Source organism: Nycticebus coucang, chromosome 18 (assembly GCF_027406575.1).
Source record: "Nycticebus coucang isolate mNycCou1 chromosome 18, mNycCou1.pri, whole genome shotgun sequence".
NCBI classification, from domain to species: domain Eukaryota; kingdom Metazoa; phylum Chordata; class Mammalia; order Primates; family Lorisidae; genus Nycticebus; species Nycticebus coucang.
Genome location: NC_069797.1, coordinates 76,977,905 through 76,994,721, shown reverse-complemented (window position 1 = coordinate 76,994,721; position 16,817 = coordinate 76,977,905). Strand labels below are relative to the sequence as shown.

Here is a 16,817-nt window from a genome sequence, read left to right as displayed (position 1 = left end):
GAAGGTAGACCCAGTGCGTGGGTGGGCTGTGATCAAGACACTCCTTGGGAGAGCGCCTGCCATTCCTGGAGGCAGGCACCAGATAACCTCTCCAGGGGCCCTTCTAGCCCCAGACAGAGGCTTTGGTTTCAGTTCTGCTCTCCCTACGTCTTAATCTTCCCCAAGATCCCACAACTCAGTCAAATTCCTTTCAAGAAAGAAAATCCTGGGAATTGGTTGTTCTTGACTTTGGGGGGCTCGAATCACGTTCTCCTAGCTAAATTTCTCAACTGTCAAGTTTGTGATGGAACTGTCATCCCTGGAAGCAAAGTTGCATGTGTCAAATTTCTCATTCTGTGTGGGTAGGTGGGCAATAGGAACCAGGTCAGGGTTCTTTCTGCTCCTGCCGCTAGTGGTGTTTTGACTCATGGTGGCATCCTACAGCTGTTTGGCAGTAGGAACAGACCCTTTCCTTGCAGGAGAAGGGGGCCTGTGTTTTGAGAGCCCTGACCTTGAAGTTTGCCTCCTTAAAGCCTAGAGCTCTGAGAAAAGGACGATAGCCTCGGAAGGTCCCCTGGCCACCAGCCAGGCAGCGAAGGACGTCCTCTATGCAGTGTGACTGTGAGGATTTTCACATCACTCATGGCCCTCCTTCATAGGCACCTCTTTAAATGGCACTCTCTGGAGGGGCTCCCTCTCTTTACATCACCCCACCTGGCTGTTTGAGCCAAATCTTTGTGATTGGGCCCATCACCTATACACTTACCCTCTGGCTGGCTGGCGGCTGTCCCTGACCTCACCCCTGCCGTGATGTCACAGCACAACAGCCCTGCTGTTCCCGTGGCAACAGCCTGCCACCGCGAGCAGCCAGGACAGAGGCTAGGCCACAGGTGGAGGTAGGAGCTGCAATTCCAGCTAGCTTTGGTTAGTGGGCCCCTGAGATTCCACACAGACAACTCCAGGGTCAGGGTCCAGTGTCTGCCCATCTGTTGTGAGGTTGGGGTTCTCTGGGTGCCCAGCTGTTTGGTGAGGCTCTCTGTGGGCCGATGAGAGACTTCAGGACAAATGTCCAGAAGGCTGATTTGAAGTCCCTGTGCCCCGGGGGTCCCAATGCCACAGGGGTCCCCATAGACCATTTGGTCTAGAAGGATGAGGGTTGATGGTAGGGCTGGGTTGAGGATCATGGTGGTTTAGAGGGATGGAATTGTCGTCATCATGAAAGACTTTTTTGAGACAGAGTCTCACTCTGTCAGCCTTAGTAGAATGCCAGACATCATAGCTCACAGCAATCTCAGACTCTTGGGTTCAAGTGATCCTCCTGCCTCAGCCTCCTGAGTAGCTAAGACTGCAGGTGCCCTCCACAATGCCCAGCCAGTTTTTCTATTTTTATTAGAGATAGGGTCTTGCTCTTGCTCAGGCTGGTATCAAACTCCTGAGCTGAAGCAATCCACCCGCCTTGGCCTCCCTGAGTGCTGGGATGACAGGCGTGAGCCCCTGAGCCTGGCCATGATGTTGGATCTCTAAGGGCAGTAACTGTTGGCACTGTGAGGCTGTGCTTAGTTAGACACCAACTGGGTGAGCCTTAGGCGAGCCCTCAGTAGCTGACATCTCGGCCGTGACTTTAGAGGAGGTCGGTCTGCCTCAAAGTCCATCTTGTGGAGCTGGACCTGAGCTTGCTCCCCAAGCTGGCTGCCAAGCATTTTGGCCTGCGAGAGCTGCCCCAGCCCAGGGAGGGAGGTGAATCTGCTGTGGACCCAGCCAGGACTCCTATTCTGCCTGCCACCTACCCAGGGGGAGGTTCTGACATACCCTATCCAATGCCCAGTCCAGTGGCTTAAGGAACCACCCTCTGGAACATAGCTGAGCATCAGGAAAGGGGCCAAAAACAGAGGCTCTGGGCAGGTTAGAATGTGCAGGAATGGAGTCAGAAATGTTTCTGATGTTTGTTTTATCTGAACTTGCTTGGATGCCTCCAGTGATGGGTGTCTCACTATCTACCAAGTCAGCCCAATGATTTCAAGACAGCCCTGTAGGAACCGCTTCCTCCCACCGGGCCTCACCTCTCTGCCTCCCTGTAATGCGCACGCGGTGGCCTAGATCAGTCATCTGGAGACGCTCACAGTAAGTAGCACTTTCTTCCCTGTTCAGCTCAGCAGGCTTCCGGTGGTGATGAGTGCTGCTGTCTCTGTAGAGGGGTGCACTGTTGTCAGTCACTCCATTTCACAGATGTGCAGACTGAGGCACCAGGGTTAAGCAGCTTTCCCAAGGTCACACAGTTATGCTTTCCACCACCACACTCTCTAGGTCTTTCTTTTTTTTCTTTTTTCTTTTTTATTGTTGGGGATTCGTTGAGGGTACCAAGAACCAGGTTACATTGATTGCATTTGTTAGGTGAAGTCCCTCCTCTCTAGGTTTTTTTTCTTCCTGTGATCTTTTTTTATCATTCTCCTGCTGAGCTGAGCCTGTGGCCTTCTCCCATCTGTGTCCTCTTCCCCTTTTCTGAGAGCTCCCAGGAAGATGTCCCTCTGTCATTTGGCTTTTCTCCTTGTGCAGTGAACTTCTCTTTCAGGCCTTTATACATCCTTGTTCGTTTATTCCTGATCATTTCAACTGTTTGATTGTGATTTACACTTTTATCCCATGACATTGTCAAGTGGGCTATTTCTGGATTTAGATACTTCTTAGCTTTTTAACGTCATTTAGACCCACGTCTGTCTGTTGGCTCCTTGGTGTGGGGCTGCCAGGCCCCTTCACATCTCTGGGGTGCTCTGGACACTCACTGCACCTGTCTGCACCGTCGGAGCTTCACATGGGTCATTTCATCCGATGCTATGCCGCCCTGTAGGGTAGGGCAGGGCAGGTGCTCTGCAGACAGTGTGCCGTGCTCGTCAGCACCTCGGCGTCTCAGCGCCCGCAGTGAGGTCTGTGTGGGGCAGGGCTTGGCCAGACCATTCCCTTGCTTGTTTTAGGCCTTTGTGTTAACACAAAGATCCCATCGGCTCTTTTGATGGCCACTTATCTGAAGCTCTTTCATCTCCTACATTTTGCCCTATCCTCCTGCTTTGGACCTGCATGCCTGGATTTGGAGACCCACATGCGAGTTTTATTATAGATGTGTTCCCGTTGCATTTTATCTTCTTATATTAAGCCAGGCATGCAAGTTGTTAAAAATCTTCTGAGCGGGAGCCTAGCTATGGGCCAATGGATGGCCCATCCTAGGCCACGTCTTAGGACTGATAAGCTTAGACGTGAAAGCTCAGCTACGTGACTTGTGGAAGAACCTGTCGCTGCCTCAGACCACTTACTCTTACTTTAGACAGTTTTAAGGAACTTGTTTTAGTGGGTGCCAGTCTGGGACAGTTCAGAACAGGCTGGTGTCCGACACACAGAAAGTTACCACCAAGGAGCAGGACATAGGAAGCTATATATAGGCAACTTGAAAACCTCAAATTGCATTCTGGGGTCACTTAGTTTAGGAGAATTCTGTTCCATACATTTCAAAAGCCCTTGAGGGCTTCCCTGTATTATCATCACCAAGGCAATTCAGAGTTTTCCAAAGGGAAAAAGAGGTCAAATTATATATTCTGAATACTCTCAGAAGCAGAGAAATGTCTAGCTTTACATATGAAAGAGTAAGCTTTAATTATACAGAAATGTTCTCTGGCCCATGCCAACTAATGGGAACCCTTCTGTAGCTATTTTTATGTATTTCAAAGAAAAGGTGCTCAGCTGTGTAGTCTAGGCTCTGTGCTTTGGTGAAAGGGAAGAGTGTTTTCCTCGTTGCCTTTGGGGGTCAGAGCATCCTCAGGGGTGAGGGAACTGGGCCTGGGCAGGGGACATGTGGGTTGGATGGGGGTGCGTCCATGTCACAGGGCTGGGCCTGGGTGTGGGCATTTGGGGTCAGGTGGGATGGGGAGCTATGGCAGCTTTCTCGAGCCTGTGGGCCAGGATTGCCTGACTGTTGATGAGGGGACATGCTGGGGGGCATCTGGAACCTGCACCCTAACTGGCAGCTTAGGTGGTTGGGAAGCTTATGGCCTGGGGACTGCCTTTGGAGACTTGTCTAGGGCCACTGGGATTGACAGTGGCTGGAGAATCCCAGCCCCACCCAGACTTGCTGGTTCACAAAGCCCCATGCCAGTTCTCAACCTCAGATGCGTGTTGAGGGCTGAATGCTTGGACAGAGAGGAGGCGGATGGGCGGCTGATGCCCCAGAGGCACCTAGTGTGCCAGGTGGATACACGGAAGCACAAAGGCCACCCCAGGCCTCAGCATCCACGGAAGCGCTGCAGGTCACAGATCAGGTGGGGCCCCACACAGTTCAGGACAGGTCCACAGAGAGCGGCCTCCAGGTTGGATCCTGGGATCAGGGGTCTTACTGCTTGACCTTGAATCCTTGCTGCCCTGTTCATGAGCTGTGTGGCCTTAGGCAAATTACTTAACCTCTCTGAGTCTCAGTTTCCCCATCAGAAAGTGGGGGTGGGAACAGGAGGCGTGAGAAGGTGCATGTGAACTGCTGGGATAGTGCAAAACCACACAGGTCCACTGTCTGTCCGGTCTGTGTGGTTGTCAGAGCCACATCTACCCAGCAGCCCCAGAGAGTCTGTTTGCATTGTTACCTTTCTGATCATCGTGGCAGGTTCCAGCCTAGAATGGAGCATGTGTGGGGCTGTTGGAGGCTAAAATGGGAAGAAAAGGTGACATCTTAAAGGGCCAGGTCATGACATGGGAAGGAGGGAGGCAGTTGGCATCCTGCTTTTGCCTCTGGGGACAGGCAGGCTCACTGTTGTCCCTCCCATCTGGGTCCAGTGCGTTCTGGGTATGTGGCATCTGCTGCATTGATTTCTGGAAGTCCATGTGTATAGGATCAGCACACTTCGGGGGTCACCCAGGGTGGGCGTATAGGGCCCCAAGCCAGTGCTGGGGCCTGGGGCCATCTGGCAGCCTCGTCTCAACCAACAGCAGCAGTGGGAAGGCCTAAGTATTTGTCACAACCTGCTGATTAGCTGTGTGACTGCCCACCCTGAAGCTACAGGACAGGCACGCCTTGTTCACACTGCGTCATGACCTAGCAGACCTGGGTGGGCAGCGCTATGCTTGTTCCACAGGACAGGGAGACAGAGGTGCCCAGGTTAGCCACAGGACCCCACATCCTGCAACTGGTCCCCAGGCCTCTCTCTGTCCTGGGCGCCTCACATGGCCTCTGATTGTGACATTTGTCATCCCCATGGAAGAGGCCTGGAGCCTCCTTGGGAGGGTGTGAGGTGGTCAGGGGTCTGCCCGTGGGCTCTGAGCGCTGCTTCTGTGGAGAAGGGGGCTGTGATTTTCCTGAGTCAGGAGAGAACTCCAGAGAGAGTCAGAATGCTCCACAAGGATTTGAGGGGCCTGGGAGTGTGACAGAGACAAGGGAGCACTGGGACCCCCACCTGGTCTGGACCGGTCTGCCAGCAGAGAGGGTGGGTGTCTCTGGAGGGGGCAGTGTAGCATGCACCCTGATCAGACCCATGACTGTCTTCCTTGGCAAAGGTCCTGCCAAGGGCACCCTGTCTTACAGGGCTGGAGGGACCCTGGGCTGCCTGAGGGCAAGCAGGATGTCCCACCAGGCTGTGTGCCAGGTGAACAGGTGTTAATCCTTGGCTGTTGGTGAAGACTGCGTTGCATTTCTTGTGAGCACTTGCACGGGTCCACGTGAGCCCTTCCTGTCTGGCCTCAAGTTAACAAATGGAGCTGGTCATGGCAGAGGGAGCAAGGGACGTGGATGTGGCAGAGGGCACAGCTGTGTCCATCAGCATCCTGGTGCTGTCACTTCCTCCACTCTGGAGCTGACTGTAATTTCCTACTTTATCCTAAAGCTCTCTGCCCAGATGTTTTAAGTTGTCCTTCATTTTCATTACTCTGGGAAAATCAACTCCATAGCACTGGGGTGCTGACACAGGGTACAGTGGGGCCCTCGAAAGCACAGAAGACCTGGGGGCACTTTGGAGCAAGGGCCTGTTAGTAGAGGATGTGTGAAAGCCAGTGGCTGCAGGCACAGAAATAGGCTCTGGGCCTTGGGCACGATTAGCCCCATTCTCTTCCAAGACAGGCAGAGGGACCCTTACAGCAGCCTAGACCATTCTCCACCTGTTTGGACAAAGCCGTGGCTCAGTCTTGGTGTTTGAGATGAGATTCAAACCCAGCTTCTCCCTGTGAGTGGGGAAAGATACTCAGCCTCTCTGGGCTTTCATTTCTTCTTTTGGACATGTGCTTTCACTTCTCTTGAGTATAGGCCTGGGAGTGCAGTTGCTGGGTCATATGGTAACTGTTTAATGATCTGAGGAATTGCCAGACTGTTTTCCAAGGCAGCTGCACCATTTTCCATTCCCACCAGCGAGGCTTCCAACTTCTCCACCTCCTCACCAACAGTTGGTATTGTCTGTCTTTTTGATTAGTGCTGTCGTGGTGGGCGTGTGATAGTATCCCGCCGAGCCTCAGCGCTCCTCTCCCTAATGACTTGATGCTGGACACCTTCGTATGTGCTGCGTTAGCCAGACATCTGTCTTCTTTGGTGAAATGTCTATTTACATCTTCTGCTGATTTTAAAACTGAATCCTTTATCTTCTTACTGAGTTATGAGAGTTGTTCATGTATTCTGGATTCAAGTCTTTTGTCAGATGTGCGATTGGCAAATATTTCCTTCCAGGTATCTGTACCTGGTATTTTCACATTACTGATGGTGTCATTTGAAGCACAAAAGTTTCTTTTAATTTTGATGGTGTCCGATTTATCAATTTTTTCTTTTATTACTTGTATTTTTGGTGTTATATCTAAAAAATCTTTGTGTAACTCAAGGTCATGAATATATGCCTGTATTTCCTTCTAGGCATTTATAGTCTATAAAGGCATTGGCATTAAGGTCTATAATCCACTGTGAGTTAATTTTTGTATATGGTGTGAGGTAGGGCTCTAAATACCCCTTTGGGGGCATGTAGCTATCCAACCGTTCCAGCATCATTTGTTGAAAAAGGAAAACCAATTATTCCTTCCTGCACTGAATGCTATGACATTCGTGTCAGCAGTCACAATCAACCGTGCCTCAGCACCTGCTTTTCCCCTCTCTGTCTCCTCTTGCTCTTGGTGACTGTAAGCCAGGCAGAGTACACGACTGACCACTACTCCGAGTGCATGATTCCTGGTGCAGGGTCTGATTTACCAAGAGGTGCAGGGCCCTCCCACCAGGAAATGTGAGTCAGTGCCGCTGTGGCGTGGTCTGCTCAAGCTGCCCTCCGCAGCTGGCCATCTCTGCCACTTGCCAGCTGTGTGATCAGGTCAAGTGGCTTCATCCTTCTCTGCCTCAGTGTCCCCATCTGTGAACCAGGAATGATAATAGCTTCTTAGCATTACAGTGAAAAAAAATAAACTAATGAGTGTCAAGCACTCAGAGGGAGCCTGCACAGTTAATGTGAGCTGAAATGTGGCTGCAGTACGATGTAGCACTTTCTGATAACTGCAGCTTCTCTTGGCTCAGATGTCTTAGCCTGGATCCAATAGACTAGAACCGAGAAGGGGGTGGACAGTGGAGGGGTGCCCTGTGTCCACTGCAGCTGTCCATTAGGGATTCCTTCAGCTCACAGGGTTGGTGTGTCTGGCACCAACTGCAGTGGCACCAGACACACCTCCATCCCTCAGAAAACACAGATCCCCTCCCATGCCAGAGAGACCTGGGAAAGCTCTCTGTTAATGACACGAGGACAGAGGTGAGAGCCGTGGGAGAGAGGTCACACCACTTCTCTCCTCTCTGTTTGGTCTTGCTGGATTCACGTGCCAGACACGCGTGCATGTGTTCACACACAGATGTGCACATGTGTGCACACATACCCTGCTCACAGGCAGCGCGCTTACACACACAAGCACATACATGCACATGGCTGTGCATGTGTACATGTAGCCCGCACACAGCGGCAGCACACTTCCACACACATAAACACAAACACATATGCAAGCACATGAGTGCACACAGCCTGTGCATGTGTACACGTACCCTGCACACAGCGGCAGCACACTTACACACACACGCACACGCACCTGCTCAGCATCCCCCCACTGATTTCACTGACAGCAGTTCTCCCTCCAGAGGTCCAGATTTCCTCTTTCCTTTCTACTTTTCTCTCCCCAGGATTTGTTCTCAAGTGCTACCATTTGCGAACCCTAACACAGGCTTCCTGGGGAGGGGGTTCTCTGTCTCCACACTATTGACATTTGGGGCCAGGTCATTCTTTGTCCTGGGCAGCTGCCCGATGCCTTATGGGATGTTAAGCAGGGTCCCTGGCCTCCAGCCACCTCCAGGCCAGCAGCACCTCCCCCTCTAGTTTTGAGAAAGGACTCCAGGCAGTGCCAGACGTCCCCTGGGAAGCAAAACCACTCCTGTTGAAAACAGCTGTTCTCCAGGCTCTTGTCAAAGAAATGCAAGATAGAACTGGGAGATGGAGAATGGGGTGGGGGGAGACCTGGAGGGCTGTGTGTTGGGGTCAGTCCCCATGCTGAGAATCCTTGTGCACTTGTCTCCAGGGCCTTGCTCACTGTCCCGGGAACGCTGCAGGGAACCTCGCTTGTCCTCCCGTCCTTGCACATTTGCTGTGGGACGGTCCTGGCATCTGTAGCTCCTCAGGCCTGGGCCCCCCGAACCCTCTGCTCTTGGCTACAACCACCTTCCCTCGGAAATTGCATCTGCAGGGTTCTCAGAAATGAACAGAAAGTTGGAGAGAGCCATTCGGCGGAGCACTGGTCCTGACGACGAAGCCTTACGTTTGGGGCAGAAGCGCAAATTGCTGCAAGTCAGAGAGAAAGGAGACTCAGCTCTGCAGAGAAGACCAGACGCCAACCTGTGGAGAAGCTTCCAGCTCCAGTGCTGGGCAGAGGATCTGAAGACGGCGTGGCGGGAGGCTCAGCGCCGGCAGGCGCGGCTGTCAGCTGGAGGAGGGCGGCGCACAAAGGACAGCGAGCCTGACCAGGACGAGACCCTGCAGCAAGGAGCCACCAGGTCACCGAGGGCCAGGGAGAGGTACAAAGCAGCCCTCAGAGAGGAGAAGAGCCATGAGGGAGAGCATGCCTGGCACCCCAGGTCTTGGAAGATGATGGCGGCCATGGAGAGGCAGGCGGCCATGAAAGCCATGGGCCAGATGTATGCTCCCCTGAGCCCCCTCGACAAGAGCAAAGGAAAGCGAGGGCCTTCCACCAAGATGGGGGGTGGCCGCCATGCTGTGGACCCTCGGCGGGGCAGAAGATTGGACCTGGAAAAGCTGAATCCACTTCTGGCCCCTACAGGGGAAGTCAGGCGTGTGGAGAAGAAAGAAAGAGAAACCACCCAGGAGGGGAGGAGACGGCTGGCAAAGGGGACAGCTTACTGGGCAAACAGCCCTTGGGTTCAGAGTCCAGAGGGCAGACGGAGGGACAGAGAACAGCTGTTGCCGGTTGGTTCCACCCGCAGAAGGGATCCCCAGGGATCTCAGTGCACATGCGGTGACAAGAGCAAGTGGCAGAAAGAGCTGGAGCTTGCCTTTGAAGAGTTGTTCAATACAAACAGAAAGCTGAAGAAACAGCTGAGCTTGCACCTCGACCCGAGGCCTGGGGAGGTCCAGGACCCCGATGAAGAACAGGCCACCGCAGAGCCGAAGGGACGCAGCAGTGAGGCCCCCAGAGAGAAGAGAACAGCAGCTGCGGAGACGACGCCCCCTGGGGAGTCCGGAGGCCCAGCGGCAGAGGAGGGCCACCCGACGGCGTCCAAAACCGATTTGAAAATGTTCCCGGACAAGAAGATGAAGAGCCGAAAATATCACCAGACAACCAAGACCCTGTTAAGGGATGAAAGTCAAACGCCATCTCCCAAGGCAGTAGCGTTTGTCAATGACCAGGACTCACCCTCAGGCTGTGCCGAGTCCGGTCAGGCGGTCCCCAGAGAGGCCACAACGGTGGAGGATGTCCTTCAGCCTCACCTGCAAGACCTGGAGGCTGGAGCTGGCTCGCCAGTGTTAGTGTCGAAGCACAAACAGGAGGCAGAGATGGAGCAGAGAAGACCAAAGCAGGTGGAGCTGCCTGAGGACCTGGACCGCCAGAACCTGAGCTTGGAAATTCACTACAAGGCCGAGCTGGAGAACGAGCGTCGGGAGCGCAGGCGGGTCCGCCTGGCCCTCCTCAAGTCCTCCTACCCCACGGCAGGCCAGGACATGGCTTCCTCGATGGGCTCCAGCATCACCGAGGAGGAACAGCAGAATCATATGATCCATGACTATCAGCGGCAGATTTTAGAGCAAAACATGTTGCACAAGCAGTTTCTTGAAGAAGCCAGGAAACGCTTGCGAGAGTTTCAGGACACATGCTGAGAGGGAGAGGCCGCTGCCATAAATACATCGCGATAGCTCCTGTGTTGGACCTGGTGCCCAGTTTCTGACCTCTGTGTTTGCGTCCTCTCCCCTGAAACTGGTAGGCCTCCATGAACCAGGAGACCTGTCCTCACACCGTCCTCCAGGACAAGTTCCCTTGCAGGCACCAGTTCCCTAGTCTGCCTTATAAGCTCAGTCCCATTTGGGAAGCTCCTTTGTGCAAACACAGGAACCCGGGTGGGGTCTGCTGAGTAGGGCTGGCCCGAGGGCCACAGATGCGTCCATGGAGTTTGTGTGTACACAGGTCCAGAGAGAAGCTCGGGGAACATTAAGCACTTCAGAAGTTTTAGAAAAATAAACATTGGACTTTCAGGGGCATGCAAGGTCAGACAGGCACAGTTTCAAAAGATATATCACTTACTGCTTAGCCACTGGCTGGGATATTAACAGAGAGATTGAACTAAAGCTAAAACCTCTCTTGATTTTTCTTTTTTTTTTTTTTTTTTTTGAGACAGAGTCTTTTTTGTGTGTGTGATTTTTGGCCAGGGTTGGGTTTGAACCCGCCACCTCCAGCATATGGGACTGGCGCCCTACTCCTTGAGCCACAGGCGCCACCCCACCTCTCTTGATTTTTCTAAGTGACAAACCCAAAATTGTTTAATGGTACATCAATTAACACATTCTTATAACTTTGGGAGAGAGAAGACAGAAAAGAGAAGAAAGGCACCCTACCCTGTGCTGGCGACTCCTCTAGGGCTGGCAGGGGTCCCGGGTATCTGGTCAGTTTCCTACCCCTTACTTGGCTTTGCCACTGACCCAGCACCGTGGCAGCTGTGGAGACCCCACATGGGTAGAATTTTTTCCCTGTAAGTTGCAGGCTTAGGGAAGGAGACAGGGCAGGCAAAGAACCTTTTCTGCAAAGAACCAGAAAGTAAAAAAGTCAATGTTTTCACCTTTGTCAGCCACATAGTCTCTGTCGCACCTGTCAGCTCCACTGTTCTGGCTGGAAAGCAGCCGTAAATACACATAAATGAAGGGCCATGGCCAAGTTCCAGCAGGACTTCATTTACAAAAATAGGTAGCTGGGCTGTATTTGGCCCTTGGGCCTTGTTTGTCCACCCTTGACCTAGGACAGTTTTAAGCCTCCCTCCCTCCCTTGCAGGGACCTCAGATATATTGGTTTGGACCAACTCTCTTTGGCCAGCACATGTTGGAATCACTGGCCCGTGAATAGCTTTCCTAAAACATATTTTGTAGACAATGTAATGGACCCTGTGAGCCTACCACCCAAGCCCAGGGCCCCCAGAGTATTTCTGGGAAGTTTCTTCCACCTGCACACAGCCCCCTCCCCAGGTACGTTCCTGCCAGGCTGGGGGCTACCCCCCTGTGTGATATATGTGTGCTGCTAAGCATTATAGCGTGTAAACTTTATAAAAAGGATATCACGTGTGAGCTTCTGGAAACGGTTTCTTGGTGTCAGCATAGTTACTGGCATTCATCCATATCATACAAAGGGATCATTACTCCTTTTCACTCTCTCACATGGCGTTCCGAGCCCTCTTTCCAGGAGCGTCGCCTTTTCGGTGCCTGTTCTTCAAAAGAGGACTGTGTCCCTGCTGCACATGCTCCACCCGGCTGGGACGGAGATGTGGGAGAGAGCCTGCCCATTACTTCGTCCTTATTTTCACATATCCCTCCCACCCTGAAAAGGTCAACCTGCTGTCATTTTTCATTTATAAAAACCGAGTATCAGACACCATCCCAGCCACTAGCTACCAGTGGTGAACCAACAATACGCAAAAGAACCATCAGACTCACATTCTGGTGGAGCCTTCAGGTAACAGATAAGTAAAATCTGGAAGAGGGGGGAGGCAAAGAGGTATAGGACGCTGCCCCCTGAGCCTGGCTTTCCTGGAAAGCATGACGTTCATGGGACCAGCAAGCAGTATGTTCATTTGCATGGGACCACAGTAGCATCCCACACAAATTTTCGCTTTTGATTTTTCGTTTTTAATTTTTACTTATATATTTATTTAGAGACAGAGTCTCGCTCTGTTTCCCTGGGTAGAGTGCCGTGGCGTCACAGCTCATAGCAGCTTCAAACTCTTGGACTCAGGTGATCCTCCTGCCTCAGCCTCCTGAGAAGCTGGGACAACAGGCATGTGCCACGATGCCCGACTAGTTTTTCTATTTTTAGTAGAGATGGAATCTCTCTCTTGTTCAGGCTGGTCTCAAACTGAGCTCAAGCAATACACCTGCCTCGGCCTTCCAAAGCGCTGGGATTACGGGCGCAAGCCACTGTGCTTGGCTGATTTTTGGTTTTTTATTCATGAGACACTTGAGTGAGGAACCACCTACCAGCTCATGTTTCCATCATCACGTGGGTCTCTGCTCATCTGTGTCCAGCTTGTCTACTTTGAGTTGAGTAGAGAAAAGGTTTGACTGCAGTCTGGTTTCCCCCTGTCCCCTGCTCCTGGGATGTCAGGGCATTCAACAGCTTCAACACCATGAAGAAGGAAGGGCAGGGGCCGGGAGGGCTGCCATCACCCTCACGCGGGTGCAGCTTGCGTGGCGCCTGGCTTCTCGTGGAACACGGCTGCCTGTAACACAGCATCGCCTCCGTCTGAGAAGGAGAGGGATTATGGGATGACTGGATGTAAAGCCCTGGCCATGACGGGACCCGCCTCAGCCCGGAATCCACAGCCCGATGAGTGGGCCTTGTAGGGAGTTATTTTTGTCTCTATGTCAGTGGCCCATGTGTCCTAGGTGAGGAACTGCCCGTTCTTGGCCACACTTAAGCTAAAACTAGGTGTGGGGACAGGCAGTAACAGTGGTGACTCATCTCTGCCCGGACAGTCACACCTACACTACCCTCTGGCAGCAGGACAAAGCACTCTGCCCTTCCCACCTGGCCCTCTTTCTCTGCCCAGGCTGGTGGTGTGGGCAGTAATACCACCCTCCAGGATACGCCCCTGCACAAGGAGGGCCCTCCAGTGACTCACTACCACTGTCATTTTCCATTACAACCCCGGGCCTGGGGCTCCCAGCAGCCCCTATCTTGGCTCCCCTGGCTCACCCCCAGTAGGGCCTCCATCAAGCCTTCCTTTGGAACCAGACTGGGACCACAGCTCTGACAGTAGCTTGGTGACCTGAGTGAGGCATCAAGGTCTCTGGGCTTCCTCCCAAGCCTTGGCTACTGCTTCCCAGCTCTCTTATCCAGGTTCCAAGGTCTCTCTTCCCACCACTGACATTCCTGCCACAAGTGCATGGAGGTGGGACCTGCCCTCACTGCTGCTGACGCCTGCCTGTGACCCTCAATCTTCCCCGGAGTACCGGGTCTCACATACACTCTCCTGGCAGCCTAGGGCAAGCATGGAGGTGGGACCTGCCCTCACTGCTGCTGACGTCTGCCTGTGACCCTCAATCTTCCCCGGAGTACCGGGTCTCACATACACTCTCCTGGCAGCCTAGGGCAAGCATGGAGGTGGGACCTGCCCTCACTGCTGCTGACGCCTGCCTGTGACCCTCAATCTTCCCTGGAGTACCGGGTCTCACATACACTCTCCTGGCAGCCTAGGGGTCCTGGACCCAGCCCCAGCAGGGCAAGCCACTGTACCTGGCCTCTGTTTGACTCTTAAGATGCTTAAAAGGGCCAGAAGCTCCCAGAGGGTTTCCACAGGACCTGCCATGCCACGCAGCGGTGAGGACCCCATCATGGCAGCTGTGTTTACCACCGAACTCCTAAAAGATTTCCAGGGGCCTCCCTGCGAGTTCTTCCTCCGAACACTGTGTCGTCTTGGGCTTTCTACCAGTTTTGTGCTTCTGCCTCACGTTTGGAGGACAGCTTCCCTGTCCCCACCTCACTCTGCATCTGGTAGAACCTTCCTTACATCCTTGCCTTGTGGGTACTTGTCCTCACACCACAGGGACTCAGTGCTTCCAAAGTTAGCTGTCCACAGGGCGAGGCCAGGCCAAGCCATGTGACAGGTGCCAGGGCAAGGGGGGCAGGCGCCGGGCTGGCTGGTTTGGGACCTGACCACTCCTGGGAGCTGCCCTAGGGGGTCAGTCTTCTCTCCTCTCTCTTCCCCCGCCCAGCCCAGGTGGCCAGGACCTCAGACATGGACCTCAGGTGTGTTAGAGATGGGAGAACAGGACCTGTAAGGTGGGGAGACAGGGGACCCTCTCTGACCTGCAGTCATTTTCCAATGCAAGGATATGTCAAGACTTGAGAAAAGGTGGGCTGGCGTGTGGCCTCTGCCCAGCCCTCTGTAAGGGGACAGCGGGCTATGTGCAGCCTTTAGTGATGGGTGCTGTGACAGCCCGGGCCACGTTCCTGGGCTTGAGATGAGGCTGCCCTGGGACACACCACCTCCAGCTCAGGGAGGCCTGTGAGCTGGGCGGCCCAGGGCTTATGTCTGTGCTGAGGCATGGGCATAGGCACAGGATCCTGGGGGCGTGGGAGCGTGGATCCTCGGAGCCTGGGAGCGTGGGCCCAGGATCCAGCCTTCACGTCACTGTTTCTGTCTCCTGAGAAATACACGGAGCTGGGTTTAGCCCCCGGGCCATGTGCCTTAGGGTTCCATACAAGGCCAGGGCCCTGGGTGGCTGGTGCTGACAGGGCTGGGGTGTGGGCCCAGCCCTCGTGTTAAGTCCTGGAAACAAGCCAGCCTGGTGAAGAGCGGTGAGCTGCCCACCCTTACTTGGCCACCAGTGGCAACTGAGGAGAGGGTCGGCAGTGGCCTCTGGCCTCCGAGCTGTTGCCCCTTCCTCTGCCCTGGGGTGGGGGAGGTCCCCTCTCCAAGTGCCCTCTGCCCCATCCTGCCCCTGCCCCTGCCCCTGCTCTGGCTGGGGGTTTGCAGGGCTGAGCTTGGCTCCTTGCTGGCCTTGGCAGAGAGAGTGCAGAGCAGCACTTCCCTCCACAAAGCCGCACTGTTCTCAGTAAATCCTCCCAGCATCGGGTGCATTTTTTTCAAGTGATTCAGCAGCACGTGAATGGGAAGGACTGGAGCCCAAGGCTCTGGCATGAGATCCTGGCTGTGGCCCACAGGGAGAAGGGAGGAAGGGTGGCGGGGCCTGGGCCAGGGCCCTGGGGGGTTGGGAGGCTGGGCAGTGGGTGCTGTGGCATTTCTCTGCATAGTGAAGCTCTCATAGATGTTGTTTCCTCCTGCTCCCAAGGGAGCCACAGCAAACAGGCAGGAAGTAGAGATGGGAGAGCTGGTCTCCATGGAGATGGGCATCCAGTGGCCAACAGCTCACGTGGAGTGGATGCGCTAGAATCTCCCGCCGTGAGGGAGGGAGCCGTGCTCGTGGGTGGCGTGGCCTGTACACCTCATCACCCACCCTCCCTCACCCTCCACCCCATCCCCCCAGATCTGCCGCAGCAGTTGTCATTCCAGGCATTTCTCACGCTGGCCAGGTCTTGTCCCACTCGGAGCTTCCCAGGGTGCCCATCTGTTGGGTTTTTCTCACTCCTCCCAAGGCCCAATCGCTGGCTTCTGAGGATGGAGGAGATTTGGGGGGACCTGAGGGTAGGTCTGGCCTCTCACAGCTGCTCGGGGAGGGAAGAACCCTTGGTTCCCGCCCAGCACCACAAGCCTGTTTTTAATTACCAAGTGACAGCCCCCTTTTTTGCTCATTTCCCTAAAAGGAGAGAACTTGGAGGATGTCCGTTTCACCACTGACGGAGAGGGGCTGGGCGCGGTGGGGCTAGGGGAGGGCAGAGCTTGGGGCTGGGGAAGGCCCCACCAGTGTCTGTCCACTAAGGGCCTCTGGGGTGGGGGCAGACAGCGTGGCCAGAGGCTGCAGGTGGGACTGAACACAACCAGCACTGCCACCTTTCCGTCCTTGTGACATCTCTCAGCTCTCAGCTGCACCCAGTGTCTGTGTGACCTCCAGACCTGGGGCGTCAGAGCAGGACCTTGGTCCATGAGCATGGACAGCCCCCTTTCTGGATCACCGGCTGCCCAGCCCTGCCTGGGTTCATGGCTGTCTCTGTCCTCTAGTCAGCAAGATCAGCTGTCCTGCTAAGCAGAGCAGATGCCGGCCCCTTGGAGAGGTTCCAAGTGATCTTTCCTGTGCTCCCCAAGCCTGGGGAGATTATTTAGTTACACGCAAACACTTAGGGATCCCTCAGCAAACCAAGAGCGGGCCCTGAGACACAGAACCGTTTTATCCCAGCTGTCCCAGGGCAAAACCACAAGCTGTGTTACTGGACATCTCTCTCCCAGCTGGCAGCTGAAGTGGGGAAGTGGGGCACCACCTCTCTTTCCAGGCTCTGACCTTGGGAGTTTGTGGGTGGCTGGGACAGAGGGGCTCCAGGCTCCACTTTCAGTTGGAATTTTGGGCAAATGAATCAAATTCAATAGTCAAGTAGCCTCAGCCAGGTCAGCCCGTCATACAGTGTGGTTATATCCACCCAAAAGGGACAAGAGACTGTACCCCAGTTGGCAGCACAGGTTATAGTGACAGTCGTCACTGAGG

At 54.1% G+C, this 16,817-nt stretch overlaps 2 protein-coding genes across 2 annotated transcripts in view; both read left to right on the top strand.

Annotated features, from left to right (window-relative positions):
• TIMP2 (TIMP metallopeptidase inhibitor 2) overlaps nucleotides 1–16,817 on the top strand; it is a 51,367-nt gene that overhangs the window by 18,681 nt on the left and 15,869 nt on the right. The gene's annotated exons all lie outside the window — the stretch shown is intronic.
• On the top strand, nucleotides 1,791–12,168 carry CEP295NL (CEP295 N-terminal like). The gene is made up of 2 exons (XM_053570561.1): nucleotides 1,791–2,100; nucleotides 8,527–12,168. Exon 2 carries the CDS (start codon nucleotides 8,703–8,705, stop codon nucleotides 10,335–10,337), a length of 1,635 nt encoding a protein of 544 aa, XP_053426536.1. The 5' UTR covers nucleotides 1,791–2,100; nucleotides 8,527–8,702; the 3' UTR covers nucleotides 10,338–12,168.